At 44.7% G+C, this 22165-nt stretch overlaps 1 protein-coding gene across 22 annotated transcripts in view; it reads right to left on the bottom strand.

The window, feature by feature from the left end:
- The window catches only part of snap91a (synaptosome associated protein 91a), a 39787-nt gene extending 18168 nt beyond the window's left edge, over positions 1–21619 (bottom strand). For all 22 annotated transcript variants that reach the window (XM_040165905.2, XM_078095423.1, XM_078095425.1 and 19 more), the window contains exons 1-8: positions 20754–21619; positions 5662–5804; positions 3208–3283; positions 2609–2711; positions 2068–2161; positions 1584–1695; positions 617–723; positions 494–535 (exon numbers count right to left, since the gene is read on the bottom strand). In XM_040165905.2, the coding sequence (XP_040021839.2) occupies positions 494–535; positions 617–723; positions 1584–1695; positions 2068–2161; positions 2609–2711; positions 3208–3283; positions 5662–5804; positions 20754–20883 (807 nt within the window). In that variant the 5' untranslated portion in view covers positions 20884–21619. The remainder of the gene's footprint in view (positions 1–493; positions 536–616; positions 724–1583; positions 1696–2067; positions 2162–2608; positions 2712–3207; positions 3284–5661; positions 5805–20753) is intronic.
- Between the last annotated feature and the right edge of the window lie 546 nt (positions 21620–22165).

The following is a 22165-nucleotide window of genomic DNA, read 5'->3' as shown; positions in this document are numbered from 1 at the left end:
AAGCAGCCACGTCAGCAGCATCGCTCAGCACATCAAAGCTTCGACTCTCTCAGTCACATGGTCCTGCTCCATCATCAGAGCGGCCCGATGTGTGTCTGCTGCGTGTGCTTCATTCGGGCCGCTCAAAGGCAGTTTCATAATGTTGCCCTTCTCTGAGCTGTTTGCTCCCAAAAGCTAGCTTTGTGCTCGCTACTCACACTCTCGGCCTGAATGATCAACCCGCACCTCTGGAAGTGAAAAGAGAAGGAGGGCCCAGGGGCCGTCAATCACCAAACAACCACAGCTCATTGGCTGCCGGGCGAATGGGAGTGGAACTTCCTTTTTACAACATCGATGGTAGCGTCACACGACATCCAGCACAGTAAGAAAAAACACGACATTTACTTATAATTAAGTCTGCTCTTCTGTCAGCGCGTCACCTTAAGAAAAGTAAAAAGCAATAACAACTCACTGTTAAGAAATAATAGTGAGGAAAAGCCTTAGTAGATCTTACCTGAGTGAGTTCAGGTATGTCATTTTTGTCTATTCCCACTTGCTGTAAAAGAACAGAGTGACGTTTCAGTGCAACAGGTACTAAGTAGTAAAATATTTAATTGCTATCAGTAATATAAACTACCTCAGCGATTTTGAAAAATTCTGAAACCCGAGTCATCCGTGTCAGGAATCTTTTGTAGATCTCCAGCCCGTCTTTACACTGGCTTCTCTTCATCTGGAAAAACTTTTCTGGATAACAGAGAAATGCCAAACGCTTTGTTGAATTAAATATGAGGACATTCGTTGTTTGTTCTTTTTGTCAACACATGAAACACATCAACGTCCAGAACCACCACGGAATTGATACCAGAGCTCCATGGTTTTCCACAAAATATTGAAACACATCAACGAGCCAGCAATGTTTATGACTTCATTACTACGAACACACACTGCGGGTCATTGAGTTCAGCTGAACTAGACCAGAGCACCAGATCTCACAAAACCATTGTTTGCTTCTATTTCAGTAAGATGTGGTAAAAAATACAGACCTCACCTGTTAAAGAAAATAAATTTGAAACTGATAAATATATAGAATATTTGACATATATATTTATGTTCTTGTGGCCCGTTTTTAAAGTATTTATGTCAGAAATTCCATAACATGACTTAGAGCTAAGTGCAAAAGACAAATTAGTAAGGTTTTGTTAATTGATTAATTAAATAATCGAGTGATTATGTTTTTAAAAATTGCAAAACCAATAATAATACCTGTAGCCTTTGGAAGGATAAGGATAGCAATAAAGTTCCATATATTCATCATATGAATACAAGCATTCAGCTGCATAATATGCCACTGTCACCATCATGTTTTTTTACAATAGACGTGTACCGTGGTTGTACTTTTGAACTTTTCTGGAACATCTGGACGTGCTAAACTGCCAAATGATGCCCACAGCACCACACACCTCCTGCGGTATTAAAATGAAATCGGAAAACGCGTGTGGTGACGGCTGCAAGCAAAAGTGTCTCTTTTTGGGGACAAACGGGAATGACTGCGGGCATCGTTGCTCTGGAGTCGTTTCCAGGGCGGGAGAGTAGTGATTCATTACCTAGCAGGTTAATGATGCCGTCGTTGTAGCAGGCATACAACTTGATCAGATCTTTGAAGAGGAGGAGAAAGCAGGCATTTATCACCCCGTTGTTCAGATCCGGTGCTTGCACCTGCAGACGGAAATAAAAGCCAGGATGAACAGAAGGAACTCTAAATGGATTTTAGGCAAACAAAAAAATGTATTTAAGCAGTGATAAAAAAAAGCGACGATACAATTTCAGCTAAAACAGAAACTGTTATCTATAATACTGATGTGGGTCATCTCTGGTAGTTGTATTTTTGTCTAACCCTTCTGTTGAAGTTACAGATACATAATTGTAAATACACAGTGAAGATTAAGACGGGGTAAATCTGCATCGTTCGTGTACATTTTTGTTTCACTGATGGAATACATGGTTCAACCCTGTGAGATTGATCTCCTGTGTTTTATCCCTGCGCAAATAGATCAACCTTGTGCAGTGACGTTGTTGCGAGTCACTCACTTCAAAATCCAGCAGCGCGTCGATCTGGCTCTGCAGGGTGGGCATTCCTTTCAACAGCTTCTCCACTGACATGGTCCTCATCGCTCCGTCAGCTCTGACACCGGAAGGGGAGGCGGAAAGAAACAGAACATGTGAGAATTGAGCTGCAGCTCTCAGACGGAACGACGCATAGGACACCTGCGTATACCTCGCACACTTCCCGTGCAATCATCCACCAAGGTGATCTCTATTCTGTATTCTGCAGTTACATCTTTCAGTGCCAGCTAATGTAGCCACGGGGACCTTGAGTCTGCCAGATGAACAGAGCTGTCCGCTCTGCAAGCATGAGTAATAACCCACTCTGTATTCACCTCTGCACTCAGTACGTGCAGTAGAGCGCAACACCGGGACACCAGTGGGATGTATGTTGTTCTGATAGATGTGGAGGGAAAGTAGGAAGGGAGCATGTACGGGTCACGGGTAAACTAACAAAGTAAAAAATCAATATAAATGGTGAAATAGTCATGCAGCTTGGCAGCGTGAGAAATGAATGAATCGTTACCCTTTCTTGACACGACCAAAGTCAAAAGCCATCTGTCTGTAGGAGAAGGCCTTTTCGTTGAGATAGCGGCTGTAGCGCCTGATGAAGGTGGAACTGTCGTAGCCTGAGGAAGAAAAACTCACACGTAAATAAAACCGTCTCCTCTGTCAATTCAGTGCAGAGGGGAAAAAATCACCCCCCAAAAAGTTATGTCTTTAATGCAATTGTCTTTTGCTCTGTGAGCCGACTCTAAAATGTGAAAAGTGGAAGTGGATCTCTCAGCTCTTCAACCTTGTTGACATTGTTGTGAGAGCTCCATTGAAAGATGGCACCATACTTTTGTATATATGCTAAGCACAGAGCTAAAGTTATGCTTCGATTAGCTTAGAATAAAGTTCGAATTAGCGGGAAACGGCCAGCATGGCTCTGCCAGAATACATTCATTAGCATCTCTAAAACTTTTTTTCGGTACATATGATTATAGGATCAGGCGGTTTCCCCCTGTTTCCATTCTCCATGCTAAGCTAAGCTAATTGTCTTTAACAGAAAGATATGAGAGTGAAAGATAGGACAAGGACGGGAGGAATGGGTAAGACAGGGAGGGAAGACACTCCACCCACCGTGGGAGCCAGTTTTGTCCAGGAAGTTGCTGAGGTTGAACAAGGTGTTTCTAGATGCCAGGAACTGCAGGAATTTCTGCATGAGAGAACAAATACACGGGGTTTATTTCTGTGCCGAACCCTGATTGTTCAACGGGGGAAATTACTCCAATTGAGGCGAAAAATAGCTTAGTTAACTGATTCTTCATGAAACAGACCCAAGACGACATGGTGCAACACGGTGACAGACCTTTGATGGATAATACATGCCAACAGAACTATATTTCAAAATAACAAAAAAATATAAACTCACCAAATGAGAAATAAACAGGAATGACAGTGACACACAGTTATGAATGAACACAGTATATTCCAGCAGTCATAGCTTGATTTATCTTCAGCATCATATCCTAACACAAGGCTCCATTTTAATGCAGAAAAAAGGCTTTAAGGCTCACAGCCATCTCAGTAGAGCTGTTCGGCACTAAACCTGTGAAAGTGCCTGCAGTGGAAAGTGGAAAGAAAGTGGAATTAACATGAGAGGTGTAATTCTAAGCCGGTCTTGGTTAGAGAGACATCCAACATTAAAGGAGCAATAAGGCAGGCTTTGTCGGTGGGAGGGTGTGAATATGAATCAGACACCTGAACATAAATACATGCCATGCACATGCAAACGCACACACACACAAAATACTATCCAGGGGCTGCAATTACACATAACGGAGCATTCTAACATAAAGGGAGCACAAGAATGAAAAATCCTGCCCTGGATTGATGGTGCGGAACAATTTACTTCCTTTCATTCTCTCTCTAGAGCCAGTACTCATACTCTCATTATTAGGGACACTACAACAGCACAGCCCCGTCTGAAACATACCACTCCATCACATTATTCTGAGCGTATTGGTGAAACGTGTGTCCCCATAGCAGCTCATGGCACCACAATCGTCTTTGCATCGACTGCAGAGGTTAATTCTTCATCACTAAATCGCTTCTGCTCCCCACCACATAGATGTGAGGGCCATGCCCTGATTGTGACTTGGGATTAGTATTGACGGTAAATGAATAACTAATGAGCTAAGGCTTGAGCTCACGTTATCTACTACAGCAAACTCTCTCATGCTCTTTGCCACTGCAGAACACATTCCCTCCTCTTTCTCTGGCATTGTCTCTCTGGGTCTCTCACTGTCCCTCTCTCGTCATCTGCAACTCAGTGGTAGTTTGCCGTCTTTGGTGGACTGTAAAGGAGCATCGCTATATCTCTTTTGAGTTGTCCCCGGGTGCCCATTCAGAGCTTCAGCTGTCAGGAGATACATTGGGTCGCAGGGTCAGGACCAGGAGCAGGAAGGCCAGTCCCTTGCTAGTTCCATGTCTGCTGCCGAGGTCAACATTTACGACCATGCAGCTAGTATAAAAATGTAAAAGTGAATGTGCAGAGAGGACATGGGGCGTAATGCCAGTACCTCACAACAGTTTTCTGTTTTAATATATTATTGGAGATTTGAGGGCAGGGTTAGTGATGGCGATCAGTTTACACATCCAGCAGACAGAAGTGCAGCATTAACTTTCACTTGAAGACTTGTACGTCTCTTCAGCTGATTCATTCACCGTTTTGCTCTATTTTGGTGTCTTCCAAACCCTGAGGACGTTGTCTGCATCCCTTGTTTGCTAAATGCAGCTATAGTCGCTAACGGTCGTCTGCTGTTTGTTGCTATGCGGTTAGCGTATTAAAAAAAACTCAGGTCTGGAAATCTAATCACTAACGAGGGTACTGAGAATGAACCGACAGAGGTAAAAACTGAGAGAGTAAAACCAGACCTATGAACTGAGGAACGCTAACATATCTGAGAGGATCTGAGTTGGGTGATGATTCTCTTTGGGTTAATCCTAGTTACAAATTATGTTTTGACTTTTATGAAATGATGAAAAATGCAGTTTTAACGGTTGGAAAAATCCACTCATTCCACACTATGACTACTATTTTGTATTTTCCTTATAAAATAGTTCCAGATCTATGTAATTATGGATGCACACATCCCATCATCTAAACAACTAAAAGTCCTATGGGTTTGATTATGGTTAGAATATAAATAAAGATTGAACGCTATATATATATATATATATATATATATATATATATATATATATATATATATATATATATATAGCGTTCCTTATATGCTGTTATCTCTACCATTTTACACTATAACTTGCATATGCATGCCAGTTAATCTGTGCCCGTGCATTTGATGTTTTAGAGCAGGACATATGCGTATCCAGCACTGCCCTACTTTACAACTGGGAGCCACAACCGCACTATGGTGGTGTTCAGCGGGTCAGCTCGGGGGAAAATCCCTTACTCATGAGTATCTAAATACTGACCCACTTCCCCCGACTGTATTTTCCAGGACATCTAAACCAGCAACCACCATATGCGCTCAGGGCTCGTGTAATAACAGCGCGTTGTAACCTCACCTCGTTGCCATTCACCATGAGGTGATGTGTGGTGATCAGGGCCTTGAAGACCACCACCCAGCTGGCGTTGCCGACCCTCTCCATCAGAGTGTCGGCCATCTGGGGGACGTTCACATTGGTCTCCTGGGTGGCCTGGATCAGGTCTGAGAAGCATCAGGGAGAGGAGAGACAGAAGGTCAGATGGTGGATATTAGCAGCAGGGAAGAGACTCGGCTCTGCTGCGGCGGCGGCACGCTGAAACCCTTTTATTCAAGTGATGATAGCAGATGGGCGAGAAATGGCAGACAGGATTCGATGCGGTGGTACTGGGTGTGGGCTTTGCAGCATTTCCAGCCGCACTCACTTGCATCCTAATTTTCTGTTTCATACGCGCAGTGCAGTTTCCTGAGCACATGAAATGAAATTAGAAATGTTCACGTGTTCGGTATTAATCCACCTGTTTTAAAAATGTCACTCCAGCAGCGAGGTGCTCAGTCTCCTTCTAATACCTGAACCTTTTTAGATTTGGAAAGAACTGTCAGCTTGCGCAGGGTGCAATGTGTGTCTAAATCAGATTATTTTGACATCATTTTTCGTAAGTAGCACACTTGCTGCAAGCAGGAGGGGCTAGTTTTAACACTGGAGGCTGCCGTTTTCCATCTTATTGAAATGTGATTGATGAAGTGCATCACATTACATGAGCAGTGCCTGGTGTGAGTGAGTCACACTGGCTCATTGCAGCACAGGCAGAGAACGAGTGGAACACGTAGAGAAACTGTCGTGACCAAAAGGGAAGAAATGATTGCAGTGTGAATCACAATCAGCCACAAAACACAGACGGCGCTCGATGGAGCGACCTGTAATATAGCACCACCTGCAGATGATTGACTCTATAAATCCACATATTTCATTCTATAATGATGAATAAAAAATAAGGGTAATATTGCAACTAAAACGATCTGCTAATGGGACGGGTTGTCATGGATACAACTGTCCTGTCAAATAATCTCTGCAAATGTTAAGCTGCATAACGGGACACCGCCATAAAGACAATTTCTTCTTGACCCCTGCTGCTACCCTCAGCTCATTTTGAGGCCTTCTAGCCTCTGCAAGCACATTTTCCTGGTGTTACGGCGGATGGTTCATCCGCGTAACTTCCAACCACAGCTTGCCGCTGTTCTCAGCGTTAAATCCACACTACTGGCAGACAAAGCGAATTTGGGTGAGTTTTTATCAGCTAATGAGACAGATATTTTTGGGGGTGAGTTTTTCCTGTGCCGATGTGAGGGTTTCGGGACAGAGGATGTCGTATGTGTACAGACTGTGAAGCCCTTTGAGGCAAATTTGTAATTTGTGATTTTGGGCTATACAAAATTAAATGAATTGAATTAAATAGATATTTCAATTCAGCTAAAAGGAGAGCAAATATTACATTTGTTGGGAGGCCAGAGACACGACTCTAGAAATGCTAATGTCTGCTGGAGATGTTTGTTAACGTGTTTGGTGATATGTGTCATAATTGGTAGATTTTACACAGATGCTTCTGCAGCCCACAACTGAATGAATGCTATATATGATACAAATGTTCATTTCCTAAACCACCATTGAAACTGAATAATAATAATTAGTAATTGAGCTTCCAAGTTGACCAAGGGAGCGAGAGGACCAAAGGCTTTGCAAACATTCCTAACACCACAATGCAACCTCCGAGTCAGTGAAGCCAATGTTGGAGTCCCTTAAACTATCACTTCTACCGGCCATCAGAGGGCAACTCCTCTAGTTGCCAAAATAACTTCATTTGTATAGAAGTCTGCTATAAAAGGGCTATTCTTCTCACTTGATCTATTGCCTCAATCCACTGGCAGATACACAGGCCGGCCTCCCACAGCACACCTCAGGGCACTTCTTCAGTCAGTACGGGGAACATGAGGGAAGTAGCCGTGCAGTGACTGACGGAGGGGGAGTGAAATTATGACCAGTGTCATTTTAAAAGCATTGATTCAGCCGAGCAGGGCAGATGCAGAGCTACTTGTGTGATTCATTAATCGTGTCATATCCATCCTGCGTATTTACGGCCAGCAGAAAGGAGCAAGCTGAGAGCTGCCTATTGGATTTTCTTCCCAGGCGAAATATAGACAAAATGACGGCACATCTCACACTCATTGAATAATATCGGGTTAGTTTGAAGTGTGTGTCACATACAAATGTGTCAGAAAGAACAATCTCACCATGGCAAAGCCAACAATCATTAAAATCAAAATGCCAGTACTGTTATCTTTTACTACTATTCTACTAACTTTGTAGTACTACGGTTCCCTGATAAAGACACAAAATATCAAATGAAATATGGTGCATTATTATTCATTACACCTCCTAGAATAATTGACTGAAAGCTCAACAAACGTTAATTAGATTTAAGTAGCCTACATTGTCATTTTAAGTAAAAAATGCAGGACTTTTACACTAGTATGTTTATAGCTTCCATTTTTACCATCAATAGTCAGAAAACAAGTTATGAGTAAACATCCTTCTTCTTCTCGTCCAACATCCCCAGTTAGGGAAGCGGTGAAAAGTAAAGCAAACTGTAATTCACCTGAAGTGCTGAACCCACGTTGCTGCTACGTGTGATCGGACACGTCGGTTAAATGCGCATACCTGAGGTGGTTTCCATACAGGGGTATTCTTAATGTGATGAGTAGTTATCAAGTCAAAATAGTGGCTGTTTGGATCACATGATTGGCAGTGTGGGATTCATGTCATCCATGACATGAAAGGAAAACTAGTTATTATAAGCACTATTCAGGAAAATGGTCCAATTATTTCATCTGCTCTATAATTCATGTCGCTGTTACCGTGAATACATCAAGTCCGATTGCCCGCGGTGGCCGTGGTTGTCAAGGGAGGAGGCTTCAGTTTCCTCCATCACGCTCCCATCATGCTCCCATCACGCTCCCACCATGCTTCTATCACGCTCCCATCATGCTCCCATCACGCTTCCATCATGCTCCCATCACGCTCCCATCATGCTCCCATCACGCTCCCATCATGCTCCCATCACGCTCCCATCATGCTCCCATCACGCTCCAATCATGCTTCCATCACGCTCCCATCATGCTCCCATCACGCTTCCATCACGCTCCCATCACGCTTCCATCATGCTCCCATCACGCTCCCATCACGCTCCCATCATGCTCCCATCACGCTCCAATCATGCTTCCATCACGCTCCCATCATGCTCCCATCACGCTTCCATCACGCTCCCATCACGCTTCCATCACGCTTCCATCACGCTCCCATCATGCTCCCATCACGCTTCCATCACGCTCCCATCACGCTCCCATCATGCTCCCATCATGCTTCCATCATGCTCCCATCACGCTTCCATCATGCTTCCATCACGCTCCCATCATGCTCCCATCACGCTTCCATCACGCTCCCATCACGCTCCCATCATGCTTCCATCACGCTCCCATCATGCTCCCATCACGCTCCCATCACGCTTCCATCACGCTCCCATCACGCTTCCATCATGCTCCCATCACGCTCCCATCATGCTCCCATCACGCTCCCATCATGCTCCCATCACGCTTCCATCACGCTTCCATCATGCTCCCATCACGCTCCCATCATGCTCCCATCACGCTCCCATCATGCTTCCATCACGCTCCCATCATGCTTCCATCACGCTCCCATCACGCTCCCATCACGCTTCCATCATGCTTCCATCACGCATCATGCGGTGATAACTGCTATGCACGTCCTCTTCAGTAGTAAGGCAGCACATGCACACACACAAAGGGAGAGAGATAATCCCTATCAGGAGGATGAGTCAGCAGCCTGCATCGTCCTACGCTTTTCATCTCTCCGTCTGCCCGTCTTTCTGTCTGTCTCTCTCTGTCTTTCCTGCAGTGAAGGTGAATCCTTTTGCCAGACTGTGAGACCAACTGAACCGTCACTATCGTTGAAGATCTATAGAGGCGGTTGATGTTGAATCTACTGCTGATAATGTCCAAGTGAGAGTGCAATACACATGAATGTAAGGAGATTATAGCTGTTATTCAAGGGGAAGGGTCGGTAGCTGTTCCACTGCGCTTGTCAATCAGGGGTTTCATACTCAGAAGTTGCTTTTCTTTCTCTGTTCAGCTATGACGACCATTGCTGCTCAAAATCAAGACTGATCACAGGAGGATCCTATTGAGTGCTCTGAACCGTACAAACGGTTCCAAACAATGACTGTGTCAGGGAACCGATATTAGCGTTAGAAAATGTGCTGGATAGAGTCTGCTCCTACCGAGATGCTGGACTGCAACTCAGCAGGAACTCCTGACTCACTCGTCTCTCCCCACTTTCCTTCCGAACTATTCATTATGTGTGAGCAGCTTAATACGAAGCCCTTGAACACACCGATTAATAATTACAGGAGTTTAACGCTTGGTTCGCTGTTCTGAATGTTACAAAATACAGCGAATTGTATCATAAATACGTTATTGCCTGTAAGTACTGTACTAGATGTGCAAAAGTAAAAGTAATCTAGATCTGTACAATTGTTTTAAGCGACAGGGAATAAACCCTGAACTCGACAACTTCCTTAAGATTCATGGAGCCCTTTTTAAGTCTTTCAGCTCATACTTTGATTTTTCACAACGCGTTTTGAGTCTCTCACCGACATCTAGAAGCAGAAGACAGGAAAACTCAGTTGGCCACAAATGGCAGAGGTCATAGTGACCAGCTGAAGAAGGCAGCTTGTAGTTCTCACTACTAGTTATTATCAGTAGCTGGTAGTTAAGCACACTCAGCTAGCATGACAACGTGATCTCCAAATCCTGTTCGTAAAAATGTATACGAAATATTTGACATAGAAATTCGTAACAATACATAGGAACTGGCGGTGGTTAACCACGCCCCTTGAGTGAACAACATGGCGGACCATGTTGGATTCTTGAGTGAACGTCTCTCCGCCATGTTGGATTTTTTGAGGGGGTTAGGGTTAGTATTCTATTCTTACAATTTAACATTGATTTCTCGTTAAAAATGCAATTATAACACGTTTACTTTACATTGTTAGACTTCATGAAGTGTGTTTCCGGGGTGCAGGTGCCCATTCACTGAATAGGGTGACGTCATCAGTTGCAGTCCGTATTTATTTTGTATGTATCACTACGAATTTGTATGTTCAAGATTTTCGCATACATTTTTACGAACAGGTTTTGGAGATCAAAAACAGAGATAAAGGACTGAATGATTGACCATGCCGGACACAATCAGTCCTAACATTACAATAGGAAACAGTTTCCAACGCTGCCTGCAGTAACCCCAATTTGAGGTCCAGTTGATTAAGAGGCATAAATACGATTGGTGTAATCAAATAAATAGAGGTAGCAGATTAATAGCTCCAACATCGACTCCATTCGGAAAAAGGCCCGGCAGAGGATGTACTTGTACTCTACTTGTACAGAAAGTACAACCTGCCTCAAGAGCTGCTGATTCTTTTCTACTCCGTCACCATCCAGCCTGTCCTCTGATCCTCCATCACTGTGTGGTTTGGATCGGCCACCAAACAGGACAGAGCCAGACTACAACGGACTGCCAGGTCTGCAGAGAGAACTATTGGTTCCAGCCTGCCCTCCATCCTGGACTTGTACACCTCCAGGGTCAGGAAACGGGCAGGCGAGATCACTGCAGACCCCCTCACAGCCTGGACACAAGCTGTTCCAACTCCTCCCCTCTGGTGGGCGCTACAGAGCACCGTACGGCAAAACCACCAGGCACAGGAACAGCTTCTTTCCACAGGCCGTCACTCTGATGAACAATTAACAATTAACACCTCCATCTGCACTACTTGCACTATTATATTGTACTGCTACCTCATAGTTATATTGTACATATCAGTAATGTTTATGCTTAGTGTTCTATTTCGTTGTCCTTAATGTCTTTTTTCAGATGTATTTTTTATATTCTGTTGTTTATTTGTATATCTATGTATGACAGAGCAACATTTAACCTATCTTACATATATAGACCATGTGTGTTTGCCATGTATGTGCAATGTATGGCCATTAAAGCCGATTCTGGTTCTGGTTCTGGTAAGCTTCTACGGTGCGTTTTAATATCCAGGGAATTACGGGTGTTGAAAATACTGTAGTACCCACAGGACCGACAACACAGTATTTGATATAACTAAATCTAAAATGTGTGGTGGTGGCCAATGATGAGATGGTATTTTATCTCCTGTTCCCAGTGTAACATTTCTGTGTCTTCACTAACAGCACAAAGGACACGTCCTTCATAAAAAGCCTGCAGATCTTTTTTTAGTTGTTGCACAAGGTTATTGGTCACATGAGGATTACAAGAGCCTCTACATGTTTTTACAATACGATCTTATACACTCATCCTAGCGAGAGGGTTTGCAGGCGCATGCGTACCCTCATCTCCTCAGCCGTCATTGTGCAGCGAGGGAGCAACGAGAGGGAAACCATTGGTTTGACGTGTTCCCATTCTCAACACTGAGTGTGTGTGTGTGTGTGTGTTTGAGATAAAGGTTTTAAATAAGAGGCGGGAGATACAAGAGAGAAGGACACCTGTCTGAGGGAGGGGCACTCATTAACAGGCATACATGCAAACAGATGGGGCACACACGCTTTAGAATCCAACCACGTGTAATGAGTCAGCGCTTTGTTGGGGCTACGTATGCAACATGCAGCCTCATCTTTTATGCACAAAATGTCCGGTGCAATCTTCACAAACTGAAATGGTACCACGCTGCACGCTGACACTGGGGGACATATTTGTTCCTAGCAGTAAACCTGTCCATCTCTGGAGAGCAGCTCCGTGTCAGATGATGTCACTGAGCACAAATCAGGGATGCAGTGCCTTTTTTCATACTACTTGATGCTAGGTATTAAACACAAAGCATTCCTACAGCTCTTTTATGGCCTTTTAATTGCTTTCAGATCTTCTACTTCTTCTTCTTTACGTTTCATTGATCTCCAGAGTGTCAGATAACTGTCACTGAAAACCACATCAGGCTGCCCTGAATTCTGCCACAGCTAACTGACAGGAGTCCAATTTCAAAGAGCAGCCTTCACCATATCAATAACTGAACGTCATTACCAAGATAATGTGTGTTCAAGAGTGAATATAGGCAATGCAGGACACGCAAAACCATATGCGCAAGCCTGCACGACACACACCCTCCCAAATTTTTGAGAATTAAGGGATTTTTTTTTTTTAATGTACCAAAAAGCCATAAGGGGGGATGTCAAGGTGGTCTGTATTATCAGTGGCATCAAGGTTACAGTAAAAGTCTTTTGAAATCATAGTCAGAGGTGCAAACTCAGGTTGCAGCAAACTGATCGTGTCATCCAGCCGAAGCCGGATGTATGTGAGTGATAACACTAAACCCTCAGCAACAAATTCATATTAATTGTCACCAACACCTTTCAAAAACCTGGTCATATATGTTGTTTTCTACACTATTTTATATCCAGATTCTCTTGTTTCACAAGAGTGCACTGCCACGCCGCATGAGCGATGCCTTGGTGAGCTACGCGGACCATGAAAGCACGGCGTTTATTTATAGCTCCTCTCACCCTCAAGCATACAGGGGGAAGGAAAAAAAATACCCAGAATGCACTCGGTCCCAGTGTAGCGTAGCACCAAGGTGGCGTGGCAGCCAAACAGAGAGGAAGCCATTGGGATCCAGAAACGGCGGAGGATGGAAGTGACATCTGAGGGGGGAGCTGGCATCCCACACAAGCTGCTGCTACTGCTGGTGGACACAGATAGCAGCGGCGTCCTCTTTCCGCTACATTGCAATTGGTCTTTGCTGCTCGTGGGAAGACAATTCCACGTTCGTTGGGTTTGTTTAAGATTTTAAAAGTGACTGGTATCAAAAGCTGACGTGCGGCCGTTCAACTGAAGACAAACCGCCAAGCAAGCATGCATGCATGCGGCGAGTCTGCAAAACGCACAGTCAAAGACGGATAATGAAATGTACCAATAATGAAGATGTGGCAAGGTAGATCTTATTGAAATTTTAAGGGCATCCCACACAAATTCACACGATATCCATTTTTAGATTTTTATATATTCTCTATTAGCCTTAACGTCCATATGGTATTAAAAATCCAGAAGCAGATTAACACACCAGACTTAAGTTTGAATTGCTCTTGGTTCTAAATGATGTATCTTATACAGATATGAATGGAAAGATTCAGTGGCATAGTATCAACGTTGAAAGCGGTTCTACTCTTCCACTATCTATTATTCAAGGGCCCCGTCGCTGCATCTTCAGCGTTGCTGGTCGCCCTATGGACCGGTAGGCTAGCAAATCAATCAGCATGCGGTCAGGGAGTTTCTACTAAAGCTTCAGAACAAGACGAATAAACAAAGATTTGAAAACACCCAGATATTCAATAAAAGAATGATCTACTCACCACCTACATTTCCAATTTATGGACTAAGCTACATTAAATTCCTCCTCTCTAGTTGCCTTTACCCCTTTTAAGTTCTTCTCTTCAAATGGGGCGTTGAATCCCCCCCCTGTATGGAACACCAGTAGCTTGTGGCTGGTGTATTTCTGTTGGGTAAAGGTTCTGCTCCAAAGAGGCAGAGACAGATATCATTCTGTATTCCTCTTTCTTCTTACAAAGGACTAATTAGTATCTGTTTGGAGGCTAAAATAAAGCGAAAAGAAAAACAGGAGGCCGCAGAACTAATCAAGTAAGCCGTGACCTAGATGCACAATCAATTTCATGGTATATTAAGGAGATAGTTCCCCTACTTCACATAACTCAAACCGTTAAAAGGCAAAATGGTGTGAATAGAATAACCTCCGGAGAGAACCTCCTGAAAAGGTTCAAAACCATCAAGAAACAGCAAAAAGAATTGCACAGAACTTGAGAGTCAGGTGCATTAATGAAGAACGTTTGAGCTGGACTCCCAGACTTGTCCTCTGTTTGCATGAGTGACTAATGAAATTATCATACTACCGCTGTGGGAAATGGCTGCGTGTTCCAGATTTAACAAAAAGCACCTGCATGCTTCCTGACATTTCTCGGATGCAGGACAGTTGAGCTAAATGAAAAGTGACTGAACTTAATGCACTCACCCCACAGCGAGGGAGGCTGTCTCCAAACTTTGTGAAACTACCTAAACATCCGCAAGGGGTTCCTTTTATCCGATGATTCATTCAGTGGAGAAAAACTTTTTGTGACACTTTATGTTGTTGCAAAGTCTGGGCCTGAGGCAGAACTGCAGCGTGATAAAAGAGCAGGAAACCTGAGCCCGCGCTGCATTATTGATAGGCCTTTGTGTAGACATGGCTCTCTAACGCTGGTTAGCTGCTGGTCGCAGGACAATCATCCTGCCCTGTTTAAGTACAGACACAACCGCACTGTAATGTAAGTGGTTTTACCGTCTGACAAGCAGGATCGAGGGCATCGTGACCCGACAAAGGGTCAGAAAAAAAGGAGAAGCCAATGCATCTGAATCCGCTGCTGAGATTCAGAAGATAATAGTCTAATAGCAGCTGGATGAGGGAGTGTGTGTGTGGGGGGGGGGGGTTCTCGTCGCAGCTCATTAATCTGGCCACACACTGTTAGAAGGACTGTCCACCTCCCACACCCGTGTTTTGCGCTAGAGAGGCATTCTGGCGCCCGTTAGATCAGCACTGCAGTGCACGCTGAGTCCCTCTCACCGACCTCCTTCTGCTTTCCTCTGTTCTCCGTGAGTCGCCATTAGGCAAGGCATCGCATAGAACCACCACAAAGTAGTACGGAGACACGGAGAGCGCTGGTGAGAAGATCGAGTGGGCGAGGCGGAAAAAGGGAAGCGTGTGGCGACCAATTGAAGCAACAGAAAGAGAATATTTTTCTTCTCTGCCTTTATTCTGACACACACACAGTGTGCAATATGCATGTATTACAGAGCAGTTGTAAGCCAAAGAGACACGCTGCCTCTCACTGCAATGAGGTTTTATAACCATAAACTGTGGAGGGCCTTCATTTTATGGTTCGTAATAATGAGGTGCAGGAGGGTTTACACTGATATGCCCAAACAAAACCTCAAACCATGAAATGATTCATGAGCCGTCATACAACTCACCACCTACAATGCCCATGAGAATATGGTGCTTCTCAGTGCGGAGAACTACATGTAAGCTGAAACAGAGAATCGATTAACTTAAATATATGCAATTCGCAAAGTGAAGACTACCGAGTGACTAAGATGTAAACTGCGCCGTGGATGTAATCCACACTGACTCAGAGCAGTGGGCATAGAGGGCATGAAGGTCATGGAAGAAGAGGAGAGGAGACACACTAAAGAAAGTACTACATAAATAAATATTGTGGATCTTCAAGTCAAGGCAATTATCCATCGGTTCCCTGACTGAAAACACCGGGCAGCTTCCTCTGGAATCTGTTAAAGGGCACTTGTATTTACAAGTACAAGCCTGAACAAGCTTGCCCCATTTATTAAAGGATTTAACATTTTTGTAAAACAGTATTCCTGGTTATTTGGTTGCCAAGGACTTTGTTATTGAGAAAGCAAATGTCTTATTGAGTCAAGTCTTACAAGGTTATTGCTTGTTAACGTGGGTTTAAATGGAGACGTGAGAGAGAGTGATATTTTGATGCGCACGTGCGCAAACACACGTGAAACTTCAGAGACAATCTGCCTCTCGAACACGGCAACACATGGATGGTGACTCATGTTGTGGTAACAGCCCCTTAGCAGCCAAAGGGGACTGGGCACACTGTTTATGTTTCTCACCGCTTATCCTGCTGCTTCCTCCCCCCATCGCCGAGCGCACACACACACACACACACACACACACCCAGCAGGTCGTGTGCCCTGCCTTTCTCTGAGCCAGGTATAATCGCATCTTTGTGTTAATTGGAGTGACTAGATTTTGAGCGGAGCAGATCTGGTGATAATTATTGCAGCAAACACAGACGGAACCTGAGCCATGAATCGGTTCCTTGTATGATAGACGTCGTCTCTGTGCTTTCAACCCAGTGGGAGGGCCCAAAATCATGGCACACATTTTGGAAGAGATAACCCTTAAGCTATAAAGTATCTTAACAGCAGGAGAATTGAGAGGTTGGGGAGACATGAGCAGCCGTAGCGCGAGATGGAGGCTGTTAGGAGCTGGAAAAGCGCTTGGGCCTGTTTGCGGAAACACAGCCATCTGCGTTTGGCAGGCTGCTGTTTTTAAGTGAGGAGAAGCAGCACAGAGCTTCGCTCTCTCACACTGAACAGGAAGAGGGCGACGTTGCCGGCACACGCCGTGCGCTTCTGATTCTGTGACCAATGCAAAAACTTCAATCTCCTCAGCAGTGGTCTCCTTTGTTGGCAGTAATGATCCTAATGACAGCCCATTCAGACAGCTGACTCACAGCTGCATCTCCTCCTCCTGCCTGCACACGACAAAAAAGACACTTGCGCCCCCTCATTCAAAGTCCTTCTTTCTCTGGGCTGGGGAGGGACACCGACAACGGCAAACGTCTGCAACGTCGAGCATGTGAGGCTGTGAACGCATTCACACAATTTGTTCTGTCGAGGCCCCCTTTGAGGATAGAGGGACATTGTGAGACCTCCGACCCAACCGCACCCCCCCAAAACAAGCAAAGAAAATACAGTTGTTAATGTATCGAGACTAAGGTTTTTTAGGGTTGGTGATGAAGCCACAACCAGCCGGATGGCCCACCGCCGCGACCCCCCACCCTTGTTTGGGAACCACTGCAGTAAGCTATCAACAGCCTTCTCTTAGACACACACTCGGTTCATGTGTGACGTCAGGCAATCAGAGCTGCTGCCTAAGCCTTAATCGTTTACGAGTTTAGAGGCCTTCTGATCTGTATCGCAATCATCCGTAAGGCTTCCTAAAATGAATGGCAAAAGTGTGTTCTAGAGACACGTAAGTACAATCGTGCTACTGCTGGCACAAATCAATTGGTGAAAGTCCGCTATGCTGAACCTGAAAGGACAAAAATCTTCTGGGTCCCCAGATTCATCGTAAAAAACATGGGCCGAGATGGTAGATGACCAGTGAGCGATGCAGGGAACTGATGTTGGGCTTTTATTGTGAAAGGTAAAACAGGAGAAACTAACTAACTGTTATGTGAAACACTGCAATAAGAAAAGAAATGTTGCCGCCTGGTTCAGCGCTGGATCGAACACACAGCCTCCTGTTTTTTATTTTATTATCTGCATAGGTTTAGATGCAACTGGGCTAAATAATCTTTTGGCTGGGTGTCAGTAGCCTGTGTGCAATGCATCCTGGTACATGTAGGCTCTGTCACTAAGGCTTCGTGAGCATTGGAATCATCACTGAATGGACATCTAGGTGGTGAATCATTTCCCCTCAACAAAGCCGTCTCACAGCTTTACAGTTGCAGGTTAGTTTTGTCTTATTAAAACAAGTCTTTGCACCACAGATGTTTCGATTGATGGTGTATTTGGATGCTGAAAGATTCAAGTGTAAAAAAAACGATTTTCTCCGTTTTCCTCTAACGCTGTCAAAGCACATGGAGCTCGCTGCCCTGCCAGTCATTTGAACTAGATCAGATGAGCAACAGACCAATGCACATTTAGCTGTCAGCGGAACGATCCATAGGAGATTATTTTTAGATTGTGGACACTAATCCGGTGAGATCTGCACGCATTGGGGAAAGATAAGAGAACAAATGAATCCTCCAATTTCTGTAGTTTTTAGAACGTATTTAGGTGAATGGATGTCACATGTAGGATATTGGTTCGATAACGCTGGTCAGTTCGACCAATCAGAGAACCAACCAAAGGAGCCAGATAAGAGCTACGTAAGTGGGCATTCAACGTCTTTATAAAATCTCTTATATAATTAGAAATGTCAGAATATGCGTGCGACTGGGTGGATGATGTACGTGTAAACAGCAGTACAACATTAGCAAGATTTCTGAGGGAGAATTATAAACATGACTCTTTGTTTAAGAAAAATAAGATTATCTTTTATCACTATAGATGCTGTATAAAACAGATTAACAGGATAATCACTATGGTTGCATTGAATAAAGCAGTTAAGCGTCTTTTAGTTCTCTGTGAAATAGGACGGCACACAGAGGTAAGATTAATGCTACGACCTCGTTGATAGTGTGCATGTTCTACACCTTTCAGGTTTCAGCAAAATAGTTCTGCTCTGTGGTCACACAAAAATAAAAGGAAATGCTCTGTATGTCTGTATGTGTGTGATTTTGATATGTTTTAAGTAGAGTGCACAAATGTGCACGGGGAAATAAAACGGATTTAAGAAATTGAGTCCCGTGACTTATTTCCGCTGCAGCCCAGTGTGATATGTGTGTGTGTTTGTTCTTTGCAATAACCGCTCATTGGGTCTACTTTACACTTGCCCAGCGTATTGCTGAGGTGCAAATTGGAAACGCGTCACATCATCGCTTTCATTATTATTAAACTTTGAATAAAACAAGCTATGGAGTCCACGTGGACGCATTGCGCATTACGAATGGCCACGCCCCCTCACAACACTACAAACAGCCATATTGGAGAACTACAATTGTAAAAACACAACCATTTATTATACAGTAATAAGTAATGTGGAAAGATAGTAATGGCATAAAATGAATGGTTGTATTTAGCGTAGAATTAGCAAGAATGTTTTTATGAGAAGTGGCCAGCATAAACCTCTGCAGAAAGTCTCTTCCTGTTAAAGGACTCAACATTTCCTCACTTAGAGGAGGGTGGACTTCTTTTAAAAGAAACACGTTCTTGGCTTAAGGCGAAAGCAAACTGCACCACAATGTGTGAAATCATTTTTTTGTCTGCGACCTATGCAACACACTATGCAACACACTGGCACAAAGTGCAGACACTAACTTTGGCGCGTGGGCGAGCTTTCCACCTTGTAGTGCTATGATTTAACGCGGCCCATCATTCACTTTGGAGGCCTGGAAACAAACAGACAGGCCGATCGATTTCTCCCACCGGGTTGGAGATTGCCAACCAAACCCAAAGGACTCGAATCCTTTGGGTTTTCATACAGAGGAAATGACGGCTCTCATCATGTGTCGTGCAACAGCGAATGTCTGCTGTACAGTCACCTGGTCATAGTTGTCTTCCTTCTGCACCCTTCACCACTACACACTTTAGAACCGGTCTCCTCGGTGTTATCATTCAGATCAGCCCAAATGTTGCGATGTTTTCACTACATCGTAATGTTTGTCTTCACATTTGTCACTGTAGATATTTCTGTGCATTAACACTTTTTGAGTTAATGTTGTCAGAAGCACTAGAAGCTAAATGCCGCTGACTTAAAGTCCCGGTGAGCTGACGCTCCCCTTTCAGTGCTACACATTAGCCTCCCTCAGCCTGCTTTTCACAAATCGAATGCCAAAGCAGTGATTTCTTACTAATTGCATTGGTAATGACTTTAACCTGAAATGGCATCAATCGTTATTTAAATGTTAAAAGTATACAGCACATTCAGACGTCTGTACGCACCAAGGCCTTTTCCTGATGCTTCATAGGCCCGCTCTGTTTTCCTTTCTAGTGCTTGTAATTGAATTGGCACTATAGCCTCCATCATTTCCCTCACGGGTCTAAGCCATAAGGTGACAAATCAACAAATTGCACCGAGAGAAAAAAAAACGTCAGTGCTACATTGCTGCAGTGGCACATTTGTGATATCACAGGGGACACGAGTCAAGGAAAAAGGCCCAGCGACAAAACCTCTTTTAATTATCCATTTATCAGCGGGTCTCCAGTCAGTAGGGTTTCCTTGTTTTAAGACTCTGTACCTTCGCTCTGGTTCTACACCGGCTCTACACGGCGGGGGAAGAAACCCCTCCTGTAATAAAGTGATAGGTTGTTCCGTTAAAGTCTGAATTATAGTGTGTAATTCATGTGTGTTTGTGTCTGCGTGACTGCATGTGCATGTGAGCACACGCTGTGGCTGATGCCCCCCACTGCAAGCACATTAACACACCCTGGAGGAATGGATGTGGGGGGGAGTGCATGGCCTAGATGTACATGAGGAGGATGGATGGGAGGGTTGAAAGGACATATGATCCCATATACAGATCTGTAGAGATAGATAGATAGATGGATAGATAACTCACATTCCAGGTGCTTTTTCTTCGGAGCGGTCTGTTCATGTGTGGTGGCTTTACACACAACTCGGGCGACGTCGGATCCCGTCAGGCTGTACTGCGCCGCGGCGATGCGGTCCGTCAGCGTCTGACCCGACATCTTCTCTCTCTCTTTGGATTCAAGCTGCTGCTACCGAGCGTGTGCTTATGGTCCTACCCCCCCCCCCACACACCCGACCACCACCACCACCACCACCGGCCCCCGCCTTCCCCCCAGGCCCACCTCCAAACCGGAATAGACGACCGGCCTCAGTAGTCCCAGCCGCCCTCGAAAGCACCGCAGGAGCACCGCGCCGAGGAGGAAAGAGCCGCGCGCTTCCTACAGGACTGCGAATGATACGAGTTGCATAACAATGCTGCGATCGGATGATCTCCAGTCAGTTCAGCGCTGACCTTCTTCCCTGGAGACCAGCGTATTCCTTATCATGTAGTTATATACAGGCGAGCTACAACATCCCACTGAAAAACCCTCGTCCAGGTCGTACATGTGAGGCTTCTCTTGTGTTATGGCTCAGTTCCGTGTTATCAATCGGCTTCTCACAAAAACGCTCCTCTCCGGATGATGCGTCTCCCTTCCTCCAGCCTCCTGGATAATCCCCACCACGACCACCAGTTCGACGGTCCTTGTGTATCAGCGGGGCGTGTGGCGGAACATCAGCTCCTGGATGGCAGCATCATCATCACCGTCATCATCTCCCACCATCCACTGCAGCGGGTTTTCCTCCTCTTCCTCGCGCGTCGGTTTCTCTCTGTCAAGTCAGCCTGCAAGCCCCTCAGATGCGCGCTTCAGCCCGGGTCGTTGGATGGCGGCGCCCCTGGTGGATTTACATCCGCTTGCTTATTTCATTATTAAAATATTTAGAATTTCTCATCCCGCCCCGCCTCCTTCTCCGAGTCAGGTGACGCAGCGTCACCAACCACTGCCGCTGCCCCGTTTCATCGCGAGAGCTGGGTGGAGGTTGTGGATGCACAGCCGGGCTTGATTCGTGTCGGTTCTCTAGCGCACCGTGAAGGTCACACGAAGCTCGCTGCCTCGGATAACGCTGCTCTCTGCAGCTCGCGCGAGGCTGCGGGCAGGCAGCACGTGTCGCTGTCCGTGGTGCTGATGCGGATCACTGCTTTGGGATCAATTGAATGACATTTAACCTTTTCTACGAAGGCAATAGATTGAAATCATAACGTTTCAATCATATTCAACGGAGTAATTTCTTACACATATTTTGTAGTTTGTGCTTTAAAAGTTTGAAAAAAATATTTTTTAAATTTGAACCATCATAAACTACTTGAACAACCATGTATTGTTTGCTAGTTTACTGCATGGTTCTCCTCCCATGGACCAAGAAGAAGTTCCGCTACACAAACATCTACCATATTGTACTTTA

Source organism: Gasterosteus aculeatus, chromosome 20, assembly GCF_964276395.1.
Source record: "Gasterosteus aculeatus chromosome 20, fGasAcu3.hap1.1, whole genome shotgun sequence".
NCBI lineage: Eukaryota > Metazoa > Chordata > Actinopteri > Perciformes > Gasterosteidae > Gasterosteus > Gasterosteus aculeatus.
The sequence above is the reverse complement of the archived record's forward strand: the minus strand, read 5'-3'. Positions and strand labels throughout refer to the sequence as shown.